Source organism: Dreissena polymorpha, chromosome 9 (assembly GCF_020536995.1).
Source record: "Dreissena polymorpha isolate Duluth1 chromosome 9, UMN_Dpol_1.0, whole genome shotgun sequence".
NCBI lineage: Eukaryota > Metazoa > Mollusca > Bivalvia > Myida > Dreissenidae > Dreissena > Dreissena polymorpha.
Genome location: NC_068363.1, coordinates 72,389,309 through 72,405,734, shown reverse-complemented (window position 1 = coordinate 72,405,734; position 16,426 = coordinate 72,389,309). Strand labels below are relative to the sequence as shown.

General features: G+C 33.1%; 1 protein-coding gene and 1 long non-coding RNA gene across 2 annotated transcripts in view; one reads left to right on the top strand and one right to left on the bottom strand.

Annotated features, from left to right (window-relative positions):
- Window positions 1-1,090: 1,090 nt before the first annotated feature.
- Window positions 1,091-2,734, top strand: LOC127844266 (uncharacterized). Its single transcript, XR_008032651.1, has 3 exons — window positions 1,091-1,218; window positions 1,617-1,692; window positions 2,546-2,734. It is a non-coding gene; the product is annotated as an uncharacterized LOC127844266 (long non-coding RNA).
- Window positions 2,735-10,558: 7,824 nt separating this feature from the next.
- Window positions 10,559-16,426, bottom strand: part of LOC127845086 (serine/threonine-protein kinase ICK-like) — a 29,209-nt gene continuing 23,341 nt past the window's right edge. The window contains exons 12-14 of the mRNA XM_052375774.1: window positions 14,409-14,597; window positions 13,703-13,826; window positions 10,559-12,582 (exon numbers count right to left, since the gene is read on the bottom strand). Coding sequence (XP_052231734.1) covers window positions 12,567-12,582; window positions 13,703-13,826; window positions 14,409-14,597 — 329 coding nt within the window. The 3' untranslated portion in view covers window positions 10,559-12,566. The remainder of the gene's footprint in view (window positions 12,583-13,702; window positions 13,827-14,408; window positions 14,598-16,426) is intronic.

Genomic DNA, 16,426 nt, shown 5'->3' with positions numbered 1-16,426 from the left:
ATATCACCTTAGACAAAAAATTGCAGGTTATTTCCAGATTTTTTTACAAGGCATTGTTCACCGGGATCATATTATTTTAAAATGAAATAAAATACAGTTACAAACAAAACTATAATATTTAAATTATTTAATCGCATCCCCCGGGCTTTTGATATTTGAGTGTATTTAAACACTATCTTAGTTATACAAGTATTCGAAAATTTATTGGTGAAAAGCGTATCAAACGCTTTATTACTTTACCGATTTCGATTGATATTTATGTATAAACGAATAAATGAGTCGCGTTCTAAGAAAACTGGACTTAATGCATGTGCGAAAAGTGTCGTCCCAGATTAGCCTGTACAGTCCGCACCGGCTAATCAAAATAAAATAAAAATATAAAGAGTTCATGTATATCCCATTATGTCAAGTAACTACGTCCAGATTCATTGTTTAAATTACGACCAAAGTATATTCTCAACTTCGTCGAAGAATAACGATAATATGAAACCTTATGTATAAGATATAATTGATCTTTAAAATAGAAGTATTACCATTGCATGCGCAAATCCGCTGTGGGCGATAGTGATTCAGACCTTAACAACAAATCAGACCGAATGTCCCGCCAATGTTAATATTTTAATAATAAACATTTGTCCTTGAAGTTACTAAGTTCTCAGAACTGCGTTTGAAGATGAACGTTCAAATTCATCATATAGCCACAAAAAACACACACACACACACACAAATGTAAGTTCATAATTTTACCTTTTCCGAGATGTCGGGGCGTCTTGACACGTCGCATGTTGACTGTATATACGTTTTGCACACAACGATTACATTGTCAGACGAGAGCAGACTATAAATTACAAGCAGTAACGATAGAGAAACACAGTTTTGAAAATATTGGATCAAGTTGTGTAAGGTTTGCTTTAATTGTATAACACTTCTTCTGACATTACAATTAAATTACAAATTCAATTAAAACAAACATGAAGTACATATGCAGTTCATTTGTTAAACATTACTGTCTTATCTTATATAATATAATAATATATGTTTCAATATAAAGGCGACATTTGTATCATATAGCTTATACTTGATTTAATCCAGGCTTAACAATGAAGCTGTTTCACCTAGGCGCTGTCAGTTTGCTTGTTGCGAGCATCTTAACGACCGCCTCCGCATACTACTGGAAACCACCGAAGGGTCCTGATATTTTTTCGATCCTGATTTTCCGTAAGTTATGAAATACATACATTTAATTATTTTGCCCGTATATTTGTTTGTCACATTGACAGAAACGTATATATTTGGACAATTAACACTTTTTTAAACAGTTTTTGATGGTTATCGTGACAATCGTCTGGTACTATAAGTGGGCGTACTATTAAATTTGGAGAAAACGTTCCCAATGGAAGCACAAAAAGTTAATTTAATGTTTGCAACATTCATGTGAAAATGTTTATCCAAATTATTGTATTAGTCTTTAAATTTTACATTAAAACATTTTCAACAACAATCTACGAGTAATACATTGTGCAAAATGCTTCTATAATTAATATTCCTTTGTAGTTCGTTAGTTGGCATTAATTCGAACAGTTCAATCGCATACTTCGTATGGATATACATTTCAGTGTTCGTGTTTATTATCGTCATTCGAGTTTTGTTCCCTGATAATGGCAAGAAAGGCGTCAATTCATATCGGTAAACGTATGTATTTCTTTTTAAATTGATTTATATTAATTAATATATTAATTTGTACTTAAGATTCAGTTATTCACACAATTTATGCAAAATGCATTAAATTTCAAGTCAACAATCTTTTACCAAAAAAAACTTGGAACACAAATATTGACATTCAACAAATTAAGCGGGCTAAAGATTTATTGTCGGATTACCACCATGTAGATGTTACGTAACGTTTTTTTTTAAACTTATGTTCGCATTTCTATATAAAACATTATTAATGTATATATAAAACATATGGTAGACAAGGGCGAATGGGGAGAAAATCGCAAAATGTATAAGAGGTTATTGTAAATATATAATAAAGTTTATCATTATAATATTACTAATAAGTTGTTGTTTGTAAGTTGTAAAATATCAATTTATTTTAAATCGATTATCATAATATTGTTATCACTTACCAACGAATAATTACAGATTGATGCTGTGAACGTTGAGATTTATTCCGAATTAACATTATAACAAAATAATTCAAGTGATTTATATAAACTGTCAAGGTCAAAGCAATAATTTATTATTTGTGACATTACATTTGAGCCGTGCTCTGTGAAAAGGGGGTTTAATACATGTGCGTTAAGTGTCGTCCCAGATTAGCCTGTGCAGTTCGCAAAAGGCTAATCAGGGACAACACTTTCCGACAAAACTTGATTTCTGCTAAGTAGGGACTTTCTTGAAACAAAAATATCATAAAAGCGGAAAGTGTCGTCCCTGATTAGCCTGTGCGGAATGCACAGGCTAATCTGGGATGACACTGTACGCACATGCTTTAAACCCCCTTTTCACAGAGCACGGCCCATTTCTTTTATAATTATTTCAGACTCAAGTTTTGGAGTGAAAGGCCATTCACCAATTTAGCTGATGATATAAACTGTTTGTACAGAATGTATCAATAAAGCATTATACCGAAACGTGGTGTCATGCATTTGTTTCATTTTATGTTTGATTGTGTATAAGAGAAAGATGTCATTCAATTAAATGTTTAATGGACAGTGAAAATAAGAGTGATTTTCCATTATTATCTATTATGTTAATTGTTTCAAAGTAACTTTCGTCGCTGGCTCTTGTATTCATAGTAATTGAACCGGTGAGTGAACATAGGTCGATTAACAGAAATAGAGAAATGAAGTTATTGACATTGTTTCAGCGAAATTCATTATTTATTAAAATGGTGGAAAGCATCAAGGAAAATGGGAGACATTTTTCAGTAGACGTGAATATGAAAAATATTATAATCGACAAAGCTCCATTCGTTACCATAAACAAGACCTATTCTCATTGACGATATATGTCCGTAATCACAACACATCGTAAAATGCAACATCGTACACACCAACAAACACCAACAGTAGTCTCTTATAATTCAAATTTGAATGGCCATTTACAGATGTTGTTATATGTGTGTTTTTATATCTTGTATATACTATGTTGTAAATGTACATGGATGAGACTGAAATAAAATATAATATCTGTTCAGAATCGGTATTGGATTTGTGTGATAAAATTGGTACTCAAATATTATTACGCAATCCCAGATAATAAACATTAAATATCCAGCAATCAAATAATTTAAAACTTGGTTTAAATTTTACGCAAATTGTTACATAAGTAATCAGTATTCAAATCAGTATTCACAAAAAAAGTTGAATTGTCTATGGCAATCAAGTTTATTTGTAAGTTTGCATTTGTTTACTCTTTTGAATCATCGAACATATATTCGTTAGCAAAGTAAAGAGAATAAATGGAAGTAATTCTTATGGTATCACATAGACACAAACGCTGTCCATATACACTATCAAGGGTTTTTATCCAACATTCATATTTTAAACGTGCAATGTAGAAGATAAATTTTAAGTTTTTACTTCTTGCAATCGATTACCATATAGTGTGTTTATACCTTAAAACGAAGTGAAATTTCAAATGTAATATTTGTTTAGCCCTTCGGCATATTTATCGCTTAGAATGATTGAGTTTGACTATATTGACTTTCGATATTTAAAAAGATATAGCAAATACAACTTTGACTATCTGTAACTGAATATACAAAAACTAGATGGTGTGAGAATACAAGCAAGTTAAAATTTTACTCATTCTGATGATTCGCATCGATTTAATGTTAAATAGAGAAACTCAGTCGAAATTTTGACACAATTCTGATTATTTTATAATTGATAGATTTTGTTTCAATTGATTTTGACAAAATTTGGACATTTAACTATTATATCTAGAAATTGAACGTGCATTGTATATAAATATCTCAATTTTAATGGTTATACAATTACATTAATTATCACGAAACAAGCAAAATCAATCTTAAATAAAAATTCGCAAACTTAATATCATTGAAGAGTTTTCTAGTTGAAAGAATCAGTTCCTGTTTGTTTGTATATGTCAACTCAATGTTCTGAATACTTGGTGACACATGTTTCCTATCGAGGACCCATAATATGGCATTGATGCTTGTACAATATTCGTTAATGCCAAAATCTGAACCAGTTCAATCTGGACCAGTTCAATCTGAACCAGTTCAATATGGACCAGTTCAAGTTCCATTCGGGTATTATGTTATTTATCAACAGATATTTAAAATTTGCTTTTAAGTATATATTCAAATATATATATATATATATATATATATATATATATATATATATATATATATATATATATATATATATATATATATATATATAACCTCTGATTCAAAACAACAGAGTCTTATTTTTAATAACAAGTATTAACATTTTCTCCATAAGGCACAAGATTCACATGCGTTCTCATTTACGGAATATTTAAAAAACAAGAGGGCATGAAAGGCCCAAAGTCGCACACCTGAGATAACAAGATATTATTGGGACAACTCTCCTGACCAAGTTTCATGAAGATTGGAAATTAAATTTGGCCTCTAGAGTGTTAACACGTTTTACTTCGGTCTTATAAGGAAACATGCCCCGCCCCCTTGCAGCCATGTTTTCAACCAACCTGCATCATTTTTTAAATCATCCAAAATATTATCGGGATGAATCTTCTGACCAACTTTCATGAAGACCACACAGTAAATGTGGCCTCTAGAGTGTTAACAAGATTTTACTATAACCATAGAAGGAAAAATGCCCCGCCCCTTGGAAGCAATGTTTTTCAAGTAAACATAATTATTTTTTAACTGATCCAAGATACGATTGAGACCAATCTTCTGACCAAATTTCAAAGAGATTGAACAATATATGTTGCCTCTAGAGTGTTAACAAGGTTTTAATATAGCCATATAAGGTTAATACCCCGCCCCTGGTGGCCATGTTTTTAAAGCAACACATTTTTTTCGAACTCATCCAAGATATCATTGCGACAAATCTTCTGACCAAGTTGCATGATGATCGGAAAATATATGTGACCTCTAGAGTGTTAACAAGGTTTTACTATAGCCATATAAAGAAAAATGCCTCTCCCCCGTGGTGGCCATGCTTTTCAACCAACCGGCATCATTTTTAAACTCGTCCAAGATATTGGGATGAATCTTCTGACCAAGTTTCATGAAGATCGGACAATAAATGCAGCCTCTAGAGTGTTAACAAGATTTTACTATAGCCATATATAGCGATATAAGGAAAAATGCCCCGCCCCTTAACAGCCATGTTTTTCAAGCAAACGTAACCATTTTCGAACTCATCCAAGATATCATTGAGACCAATCTTCTGACCAAATTTCATGAAGATTGAACAATAAATGTGGCCTCTAGTGTGTTAACAATGTTTTACATAAGCCATATATAGCCATATAAGGAAAAACGCCTCGCCCCCTGGTGGCCATGTTTTTTAAGCAACATAAACCATTTTGGAACTCATCCAAGATATCATTGGGACAAATCATTTAAGCAACCAAAACCATTTTGGAACTCATCCAAGATATCATTGGGACAAATCTTCTGACCAAGTTTCATGAAGGTTGGAAAATAAATGTGGCCTCTAGAGTGTTAACAGGGTTTTACTATATAGTCTATAGCCATATAAGGAAAAATGCCCTGCCCCCTGGCAGCCATGTTTCAACCATCCGGCATCATTTTTTAACTCGTCCAAGATATTGTTGGGATGAATCTTTTGACCAAGTTTAATGAAGACCAGATAATAAATGTGGCCCCTATAGTGTTAACAAGATTTTACTAAAGCCATATAAGGAAAAATGCCCCGCCCCTTGGCAACCATGTTTTTCAAGCAAAGACATCCATTTTCGCACTCGTCCAACATATTATTGGGATGAATCTTCTGACCAAATTTCGTTAAGATTGGACAAAAAATAAATGTGGCCTCTAGAGTGTTAACAAGATTTTACTAAAGCCATATAAGGAAAAATGTCCCACCCCCTGTCGGCCATGTTTTTCAACCAAACGGCATCATTTTTTTAACTCGTCCAACATATTATTGGGATGAATCTTTTGAACAGGTTTCCTGAAGATCGGACAATAAATGTGGTCTCTAGAGTGTTAACAAGATTTCAATATAGCCATATATAGCCATATAAGGGAAAATGCCCCGCCCCTTGGCAGCCATGTTTTTCAAGCACACGTGACCATTTTTGAACTCATCCAAGATATCATTGCGACCAATCTTCTGACCAAATCTCATGAAGATTAGACAATAAATGTGGCCTCTAGAGTATTAACAAGGCAAATGTTGACGTCGCACAACGCACAACGGACAAAAGGCGATCAAAAAAGCTCACCATGAGCACATTGTGCTCAGGTGAGCTAAAAAGATAATAATGTTTTCTCTAACATACCGCTTAATATTGTCTTTTATGAACATTTAGTACTTGTTTAAATCTCATCACTGAGTTATGTAGACACGATGTTTATATGCCAAATCATTTCATTATATATATTAACACAGGTCCCCTTCAAGCACTCTTTATCTTCCCTATGTTCTGAATACTGGATGACACATGTTTCCTATCGATATTGGACAATAAATGTGGCCTCTAGAGTGTTAACAAGGTTTTACAAAAGCCATATATAGCCTTATAAGGAAAAATGCCCCGCCCTCTGGTGGCCATGTTTTAAAAGAAACTAAAACCATTTTCAAACTCATCCAAGATATCATTGGGACAAATCTTCTGACCAAGTTTCATGAAGATCGGAAAATAAATGTGGCCTCTAGAGTGTTAACAAGGTTTTACTATAGATATAAGGAAAAATGCCCCGCCCCCCTAGACCATGTTTTTCAACCAAAGGGCATCATTTATGAACTCGTCCAAGATATTTTTGGGATGAATCTTCTGACCAAGTTTCATGAAGATTGGACAATAAATGTGGCCTCTGGAGTGTTAACAAGATTTTACTATGTATCACCAAATATAGCCATATAAGGAAAAGTGCCCCGCCCCTTGGAAGCCATGCTTTTCAAGCAAAGGTTTCCATTTTCAAACTCATCCAAGATATCAATTGGGACAAATCTTCTGACCAAGTTTCATAAAGATTGGAAAATAAATGTGGCCTCTAGAGTGTTAACAAGGTTTTACTATAGCCATATAAGGAAAAATTCCTCGCCCCCTGGTGGCCATGTTTTCCAACCAACCTGCATCATTTTGGGTTGAATCTTCTGACCAGGTTTCATGAAGATCGGACAATAAATGTGGCCTCTAGAGTGTTAACAAGATTTTATTATAGCCATATATAGCCATACAAGGAAAACTGCCCCGCCCCTTGACAGACATATTTTTCAAGCAAACATGACCATTTTCAAACTCATCCAAGATATCATTGCGACAAATCTTCTGACCAAATCTCATGAAGATTGGACAATAAATGTGGCCTCTAGAGTGTTAACAAGGCAAATGTTGAAGCCGCACAACGCACGGCGGACAGAAGGCGATCAAAAAAGCTCACCATGAGCACATTGTGCTCAGGTGAGCTTAGAAGATAATAATGTTTTCTTTAACATCCGCTTGATATTGTCTTTTATGAACATTTAGTACTTTTTTAAATCTCATCACTGAGTTATGTAGACATGATGTTTATATGCCAATTCATTTCATTATATATATTAACACAGGTCCCCCTCACGCACTCTATATCTTCCCTATCATACACACGCACACAAACAATGACAGACAGGCCCAAAACAATTTTTTTTTTTTTAACCCTTTCAGCGCTGGAACCGAATTTTAAAGGCCTTTGCAAACAGTTTGGATCCAGATGAGACGCCACATAACGTGGCGTCTCATCAGGATCCAAACTGTTTGCCATTCTGATAGTATTCTTTGAAAAAAAATTGAAGAAAATGCTATGTTTAGACATTCAGCAGACGACTTTTTAGCAGACGCAAATTTCCCAGCATGCAAAGGGTTAATATTGAGCATCACCCAATATATTACACAACACACAACGTTGACAGTAACCTGTTATTGTCTACCTACTGTACAGACAAAACACGCCAACGATAGCCTGAAATAGACCTTGATGTATGAACGTATCGAAGAACAAAAGTTTTGGTACTGGAATTGTGATTAATAACTGATCAATATCACACTTACAGCTGTAATTTGGAACTCAGTGTATACCTTTTTCCAAACATTTACATTTAGTACAAATAAAATTAAACGAAACCCACATGCTAAGAATTGTCATTCTAATAAATTATATAAATACAATGTATGTAAATATAATATATAAATTACAATAAAGTATAAGTGCATATAAAAGTAATATTGGCGAGCTTTAGTTGGAATACCAATATTCTGAGTTTTCTACCAAACAAGGAAACATCTACTGAAACAAGAGCCGTGTTTGTGAAACACAATGCTCCCTCCTGCGCTTTGAAGCCACACGGCAGCTATTTAAGAAACAAGGTTATATTTTGAATGCAAAGGTCACAGTGACCTTGACCTTTGACCTAGTGACCTCAAACCATGTTTGATTGTAGATCTCGAAGAGATGCATGCACATGTGAAGTTTGAAGAACATAGACCTAAGAGTTTTCATTTTATGAGCAAGGTTAGAGTTTTGGGACAGACAGACAGGCCAAAAACAATATACCCCCTGATCATCGAATGATCAGGGGGCATAAAAACACACAGAAAGAATTACTTTTAATGTAATTTTATTTACTATTGTACAGGGAATTAGCCATAGCATGGCATACTAGTATGTACATGTCACTTAAACATAACTCGCATGACACAAGTGTGTGTATTAAATGAAAACAATTATTCAATCCACAAAAACATACATAAATTCATAATTCCCAAATTATAAAAGCCCAATGACCCAAAAACAATAGTAAAACTATATAGTGCATATTAATGCTATTATATAAAAGTAAAATCAATATTGGAACACGGGCAAGAACATAAACCTATTTGATCCAATAATTTAGCTCACTAAAAAGTCACATCTTTTACGAAAATGGAAAATAACTACAGAAGTTACCTGTACATTTTAATCAGTTTTGAACAATAATCACAACTTAACATATGTTCTCCAATACATCCAATTTGAGATAAAACAAATTAATGTGCTTTTGTAGACAAAATAGTGTAGACAAATGCGAGAAACATTAAAGTCCAATAACATGGAAATCAGTGCCTATACATATTATGGAGCTACATGTTTAAACGTGTAAAAACGTGATACCTAACTTTGTACAAATGTGTATAAAAACTTCATTTAGAAGGTTTTAAATCCTCCTTAAGTAGCACATAATAACAATTGTGATAATTAACCCCAAAAATAGGAATGGAAATAGGACCTCCAATGAACATGCATACTTGCATACATTAGCCATTCAAATACATGCATCTTGATTGAACGATTTCTTGTTTTGACTTGGTTTAATATTTAACCATTTAGCTCTCTACCCTCTGCTTTGATGTAAATTTGGAGACTTAACGTGTATAATACATTTCGTATTAAACTTGGTACATTATTTTTCGATAGAACAAATTCTGAGGCCTTTATATTGAAAGAATATATCAACACAAAAGCCTAAAATGAATAACCTATTTTAATAATATTTTCCTGTAACTGGTAGAATCTGCTAATTATGTTAAGAAAAAATCACTAAAATAATGAAACTACATGTATGCATGAATAAGAAAATGCTTAATGATTGGATATTGATAATATGAACATGTATTAATTCCCATAAACATCTTTTGAAGATACATGTAAAAGATATTTCATAAATGGGTGACATGAATTCCCTATCTTATATCAAACTGATAAACATTTAGAATGACCCTTGAAAACGACGCAGAATACTTAAGAATTGTTAATCTGAAAAGACACAGAATTCTAGAGACACATTTAGCATGTGAATACTACTTTATTCAAGTAATGGAAATGATAGTGCTGTAAATTCAAGTAATGGAAATGGTAGTGCTGTAAATTCAAGTAATGGAAATGATAGTGCTGTAAATTGATACAAGTAAAGCCATTTGCTTTCATAAATTGCCATATGATTAAATTAAATATATAATTAAATGTACATTTTTTAATATTAACAAAAAATAAAGCATTCCAAGTGTTGGAATATTATCACAGATTTTCAACAATGTCAAAATAATTAAACACTGACAAACCTGAACAAAGCACCATAATTATTGTAAATACATTCTTATAGATATTATATTGTTCTTACATAATTAATTCTAACATATGTTGATGTAATGCTGAGACTGTTTTGTTTCATACAGATCATCATTATACGTAAGATTATGGCAGTTTGTCTGCAAAAAACGTTAGAACTGGACAAGTGGACAATATTTCAGTCAAGTAATTCAGTGTTTTCTTGTTTTGACACAACATAAATCAAGTATATCACAAAGCACTCATATAACGTCGAACTTTAAATAAATCTTTATTTCGTATATATTTTTAGTTATGACAAATGATTTAGAACTCTGTATTAAAATATACAAAGCAAAACATAACATTATAATCTATTTCAAAGGTCAAAAACAAATATATAACATAAAATACGCACAGAAAAAAAATGTGTAAAATGGTCAATGGACAGATAATTCAAAATTGAAAGAGGCCATTTTGTTCATCTACTTAAATCTATTGAATGGACAATATTTTAACATGTAATTGCAACAAAAATGTTGTCTTTACATAATAAAAAATGTACAATCTCTCCTTTTCCTATTTTCTTGTTTCACTACACCTGGCCAACAGTCGAAAGCCATGAAGATAATATTAAAGAATAACGATAATTTACATATTTTTTGGAGCAAGTTTTGATTTGTTTGCTAGTGCAGTTGGATTGTTCAGCATTTTAAACAGTATTTCAGATACACTTTTTCTGTCTTAGCTGGTTTACCAGAACAAAGTGTACATACTTATGCCAGTAGCTGAAAACAGCCCTACTTGAATCAGAGATAGGGGGAAAATGGCTGTAGAAAGGGTTTCATGACCTACAACAATTATAAGGCCCGGCTGAAAAAAGCTTTGAAATAATAATGGAAATTATAAGAATCCAATTCAAATAGATTAAAATGCCTCAATAGGAAATTACAGCTTTCACATTGTCAGCCTCATTATCTATTTGTTTTATCAAGGGCCGCAACTCATAGAGTACTAGAGTACACATCTCGAGAACGTGAAAAGGGCCCTTACACCACCCTTTCTACTTTTTGCATGTGTGAAATTGACCTCAGAGAACGGATAAGATAAACAACAGGTTTAACACGGAGACAAAATATAATGATTGAGCTTACAATTAATGCTTTTAGTGTAAACATTTTACAGTTAGCAAATGGACGGTTATAAGCTTACTTTAAGAAGTAATTACTATTTGACACATTCTGGCACACACCAAAGGAAATGAAATGAAATATACATTACTGTAAACATTTAAGTCCTTTATTTTTGGTGCCATCATACACCAAACACCATAAATTATGCTATCTCCAAAATGAGATAACTAAGGATATACATGTATATGATACTTTTTGTTCTTGTATAGTTTGGCTTACAAAGGTTAATGTCTTTAAGATGAGATAGTTAATCTGCACGCATACTTCAGTTATAAAATATTGAATTAAGTAGGAGTAAAAACACATGTTAAATGTGTGGAAATATTGAATTCATCTAGTCATCTTGTGAACTATTGTCTTCTCTATCAAATGTCACAAACATTTAACACCAGTTATATGCTAAATAATGCGTTTTAGATCTCTCTTTTTTGTAAAAATATTTACATATACAGTTTGATAATAACTTCAGTGACAATAAATTGAACAAAACTAAAACATTCTATTTCATCTTAAAATATAAATAATACATGTTGAATCTAAACATATGTATATTGTAAATGATTATTTATTCCAAAACCATCATTTGGTTTTCCGACTACTTGCAATGTATTTCCTTTTACCAGATAAATCAACTGTGCCTATTTCAGACACAGTTTGAATAAAGGTAAAATATTTTTCACCATGATTAAAGCACATAAAATCACAGGCTTCTGCATTAATATCTTTATGATTGGTACATACAAAAATATGAGTAAAATTATCTATGAATGTTGAAGAACAAGTATTTACAATTGTCATATATTTTTCATCAAAAGTCATGGACAACATTTCACAAAAACACAAATGCATTTAGGGAACAGATTTAATACAAACAGTACTGATTTAATGTGATTTACTCAAATAAATATATGTGACATACTTGCACCAAAATTTGGTAAGGTCAACATTGAATGTTATAGGGAAATAGCTATTCATGACATGGTGCATGTTAAATTTCTATTCAACAGAGTTTTCTTATAATTGGATGTGTAAACACAAGGTGAAGAATGATTGTGCTTGATGAAATACTTCAGGTGATGAGAAAACAGCTATCATGACTTCAAATACCTGAAAATTAAAACAAACACTATGGAAGTTATACGAATAAAATTCCAAAAGATTAAAGTTGCATTTTATTTAAATATATTATTTCAGTATGTATAAGCCTGCTTTTCATAAAAGAAGTGCTCTAATACATACTTTTATGATAAAATTAATATATTCTCTGATATATCAACATATTGTCTAGACTATAATGTCTCTAGATATGTAATGAGGTGTACATTAAGAATATTTCTTTTTGTTAAAAGCAGAACTCTTTCAAAAAAAATTAAATATAGGCAGAAAGTCACCCCAGATTAGCCTGTGCAGACTGCACGATACTGAACGCTATGTACATGTTAGCTACCTACACACAAAATATCAGTAAAATATCTCCATCCAAACTAATGAGCAGAAAATGTTTCATCTTTTATAGAAAACAGTGACCTTTACCTGACAAGCCCCCAAGACAGTCCCAAGCTAAATCTAATTCAGCTAGATTTCTCCATAGTTTCAACAAGATTGCTCAATGCAAACTTAAGTTATTGACTGGAAAGCACCTGTTTTCTGATTTTCTATATTTAGTTACAGTAACCATGAACTTGACCTGACTGGCTTAAATGGGATCCCAAGCTAGCTCTTCGTGGAAGCTATCAGCACACAAAACGTCGGTGCCATGTCTCAATCCAAACTAAAGATTTTAGCTGAAGTTATTTTTCTACTTTATCCATCTTGGCCTGACAAACCCCAAATACACTCCCAAGCTAGGTCCCCATGCAAGCTCCAAATATAACCAAAGTTTCATTAAGATCGGTCAATGTGAATTGAAGTTATCAACCAGAAACCACTTGTTTTACTCTGTATCCCCGCCTGCCATACTCAATCTTATAACCAGGATATTCAAATCTAATTAACCCTTTGCATGCTGGGACATTTGTCGTCTGCAAATATGTCGTCTGCTGAATTTTTAAAATTAGCAATTTTTTTTCCAAGAATACTATCAGAATAGCAAACAGTTTGGATCCTGATGAGACACTGCGTTCTGTGGCTTCTCATCTGGATCCAAACTGTTTGCAGTGGCCTTCAAAATTCGGTTCCAGAACTGGAAGAGTTAACAATAGAACAACACAATGTCCTAAGTCCTTACTTGGCGGCCCAGTCAGTCCTTCCTGCAGGGGCACCCCCTACTGGTTGTCGATACCCCGCAGAGTTCTTGTTGAGAGAGATGGGGGCCGGTTGGGCGCGCTTCCAGCTCACGTTAGAGTAGTCTGCTGTGAAGAGATGTTGGAAGAGTAATAACACACGACTTGTAAGAACTTACTTGATTTTTTTTAATGAAGTCACAACTTCTTTCCTAATCCAATTAGCTATTGCAGTTAACATCTGACGCAATTAATTGTATTGTTTGAAAAAATAATGCATTTTTAAAAGACAAATCATAGTTTTAATTTGTATGTTCTCTTGTTTGTAAACCACTTTCAATCATTTTTACAAAGTATGTCTACAAGATTATACAACATGGATAGTAAAATAACACAAATATTAAGAGAAATTAGTAACCACATTTTAAATTCACTTTCAGATAAAATTATTTTTTAAATTGCTTTTACTAGTAAAACTGGAAGCTCTGCTGAATTTTAGCTCATTATTTTTGGAAGATTTTACAGACTTGTGTTAATGACAATTATCAAAGCCTATACTATAAATGTAACACTTCAAATTAATTTGTGTTTATTCCACATCTTTTTACAATTAACGATTATTTTTAACTTCATTTTTGAGTACTTCTTCCTCAATATATTTTTAAAGACCTATTGTAAACTGTTACTAATTCTTCAATGAAGTTCACTTACTGTTTGGTTTATTACTCGATAAGAATGATGGGACATATGATGGTGACCCTGTGCTCCCGGCCATGCTTGGGTTGCCACGCCCTATATTCATACCACTGCCCTTGTTGAGGGAGGGGCTTCCCCAGTTTGCCCCACCCAGGGGCCCAGGGACACCTGATTCCTTCTGAGAACTGCTTTTTGGGTTTATACCTGCAATAGATTCACTTTGATTGATCTTCGGTTTAAACATGCATGAGATTAAAAAAAAGTTACACAAACAATGTATACCAACTGCTTCTTAATTATATTCCCAGGGGTGTTAAATTCCTTTGGCCTGCCCACCATAGAGCAATGCTTTCGAGCGATCTTGATTCTTCTAATGATAGTCAGAATGGAAAAAGCATTCTCCAAATTTCCCAATATAAAAAGTTTAATCCATGCAGTCTGGTCAAAAGCTACCCTGTCCACTAATGACACCCGGTAACCTTTAGTGATTTAAAGCTAAGCGTAGCTCCAAACCAGACTGTTGGTTGGCCGGTATGGAGCTACAATGTTTGCATTGACAAGACCCATTTTTCGCTTGTTGCAGCACAAATGACATGTTCAACATCTCTTCTATTGATACAACTTTTATCCATAAGCAGCCAATTTGGAACATGTAAATGATCATTTTTGTATCCAAGTCATTGTCAGGTTAATTCAAATTATACTTGAACATGTAATAAATATATTAAAGTTTTGCCTGAATTTATATAGTAGCATTTCATTCAACTAATATTCTGATAATTTTTTAGAATTAAATACAACATAAGGGAGATTCAGAATGAGCAGAGCAGAGGAAAGACTAACTTTTAAGAAAATTATAATTTATGACAATTAAGAAGAAAAATAAAAGACACAGCTTTAAAAGACATTGTTCATACATAACACTGAAATTTTGTGAAATTCTGTAAAAAAACAACAACTCTGCAACAAGAATAGCTAAACTATTTGACTGACCAATGCCAATTCTACAATCAGTCAATCACTAACATCTTCCATTACCAAAGGCAGACTTTTCTAACTCAATTCTCTGTCTCAGAACCATACAGTTTTGAATGTAATTTCAAAGGGTTTCAAAGGGTTTTTAATGACAACATCAATGTTTGTAAGTAAAATGTGACATCCAAAAAATTTGAAATTTATGTTCTTTTAGCTTTAAAATTGAAGGGTCACTTTTGGTGAATTATTAAGCATGCATTTACCAACAAACCATAAAAAAATTGATGTGCTCCGTGTTATATTTCCAAGTCATGCAACCTTGCCCAACCATTGAACAAGTGCTTGATTTACCATGAGTCCAGATATCAAACTCATTGGGTCTCTGTCGCCTATTCAGAGTTATGAATGCTCGCGATTGCTTGTTATTATCATGGACACCACCAGCGATACCTGAGATGCACAGGAGAAAAATGGAAGATGGAATTTTAACTTGATAGGCTTTAATGGGATATTGGTGTCTATTTTTTTATGACTTTTTTCATGTATGAGGGACTGTTAGTGCTAAACCTCTTCAAGAACTACACTTGAATGTCAGTGTGTTTTTCTTTTACACTAACTGGCTACTAATCAACTTTTTTTTTCATCACTTTCATTTGTAATACCTAAGAAAAAAACCTAGGAACTATGCTCGTGTCGTCAAGGGATCATATGAGCTGTGTCATGCAAAAATGGGTCTTATGCCATATACCGCCAGGGAAGCTCCAGACATGAAACCTTGCATGGCCTTAAAGCAGACAGGGTAGCTCCTGACCAGACTAGGTAAAGGCGCAGGTTGTTTCCAAGCTGTGCTGGCCGCATATGGCAAAAGACCCATTTTGCTTAACATGGGTTCATATGATTTACTAATTGTATTCTAGTGATGTGTAATCTATAAAATTTCCCAAATCCTGAAGTAACTGCAGACATTTTCAAGTTGATCATTTTGGTAAAAATACTATGTAGGGGTGTTGAAAGTCATATACATAAATACAATGATTCAGATTTATATAATGTTTCCT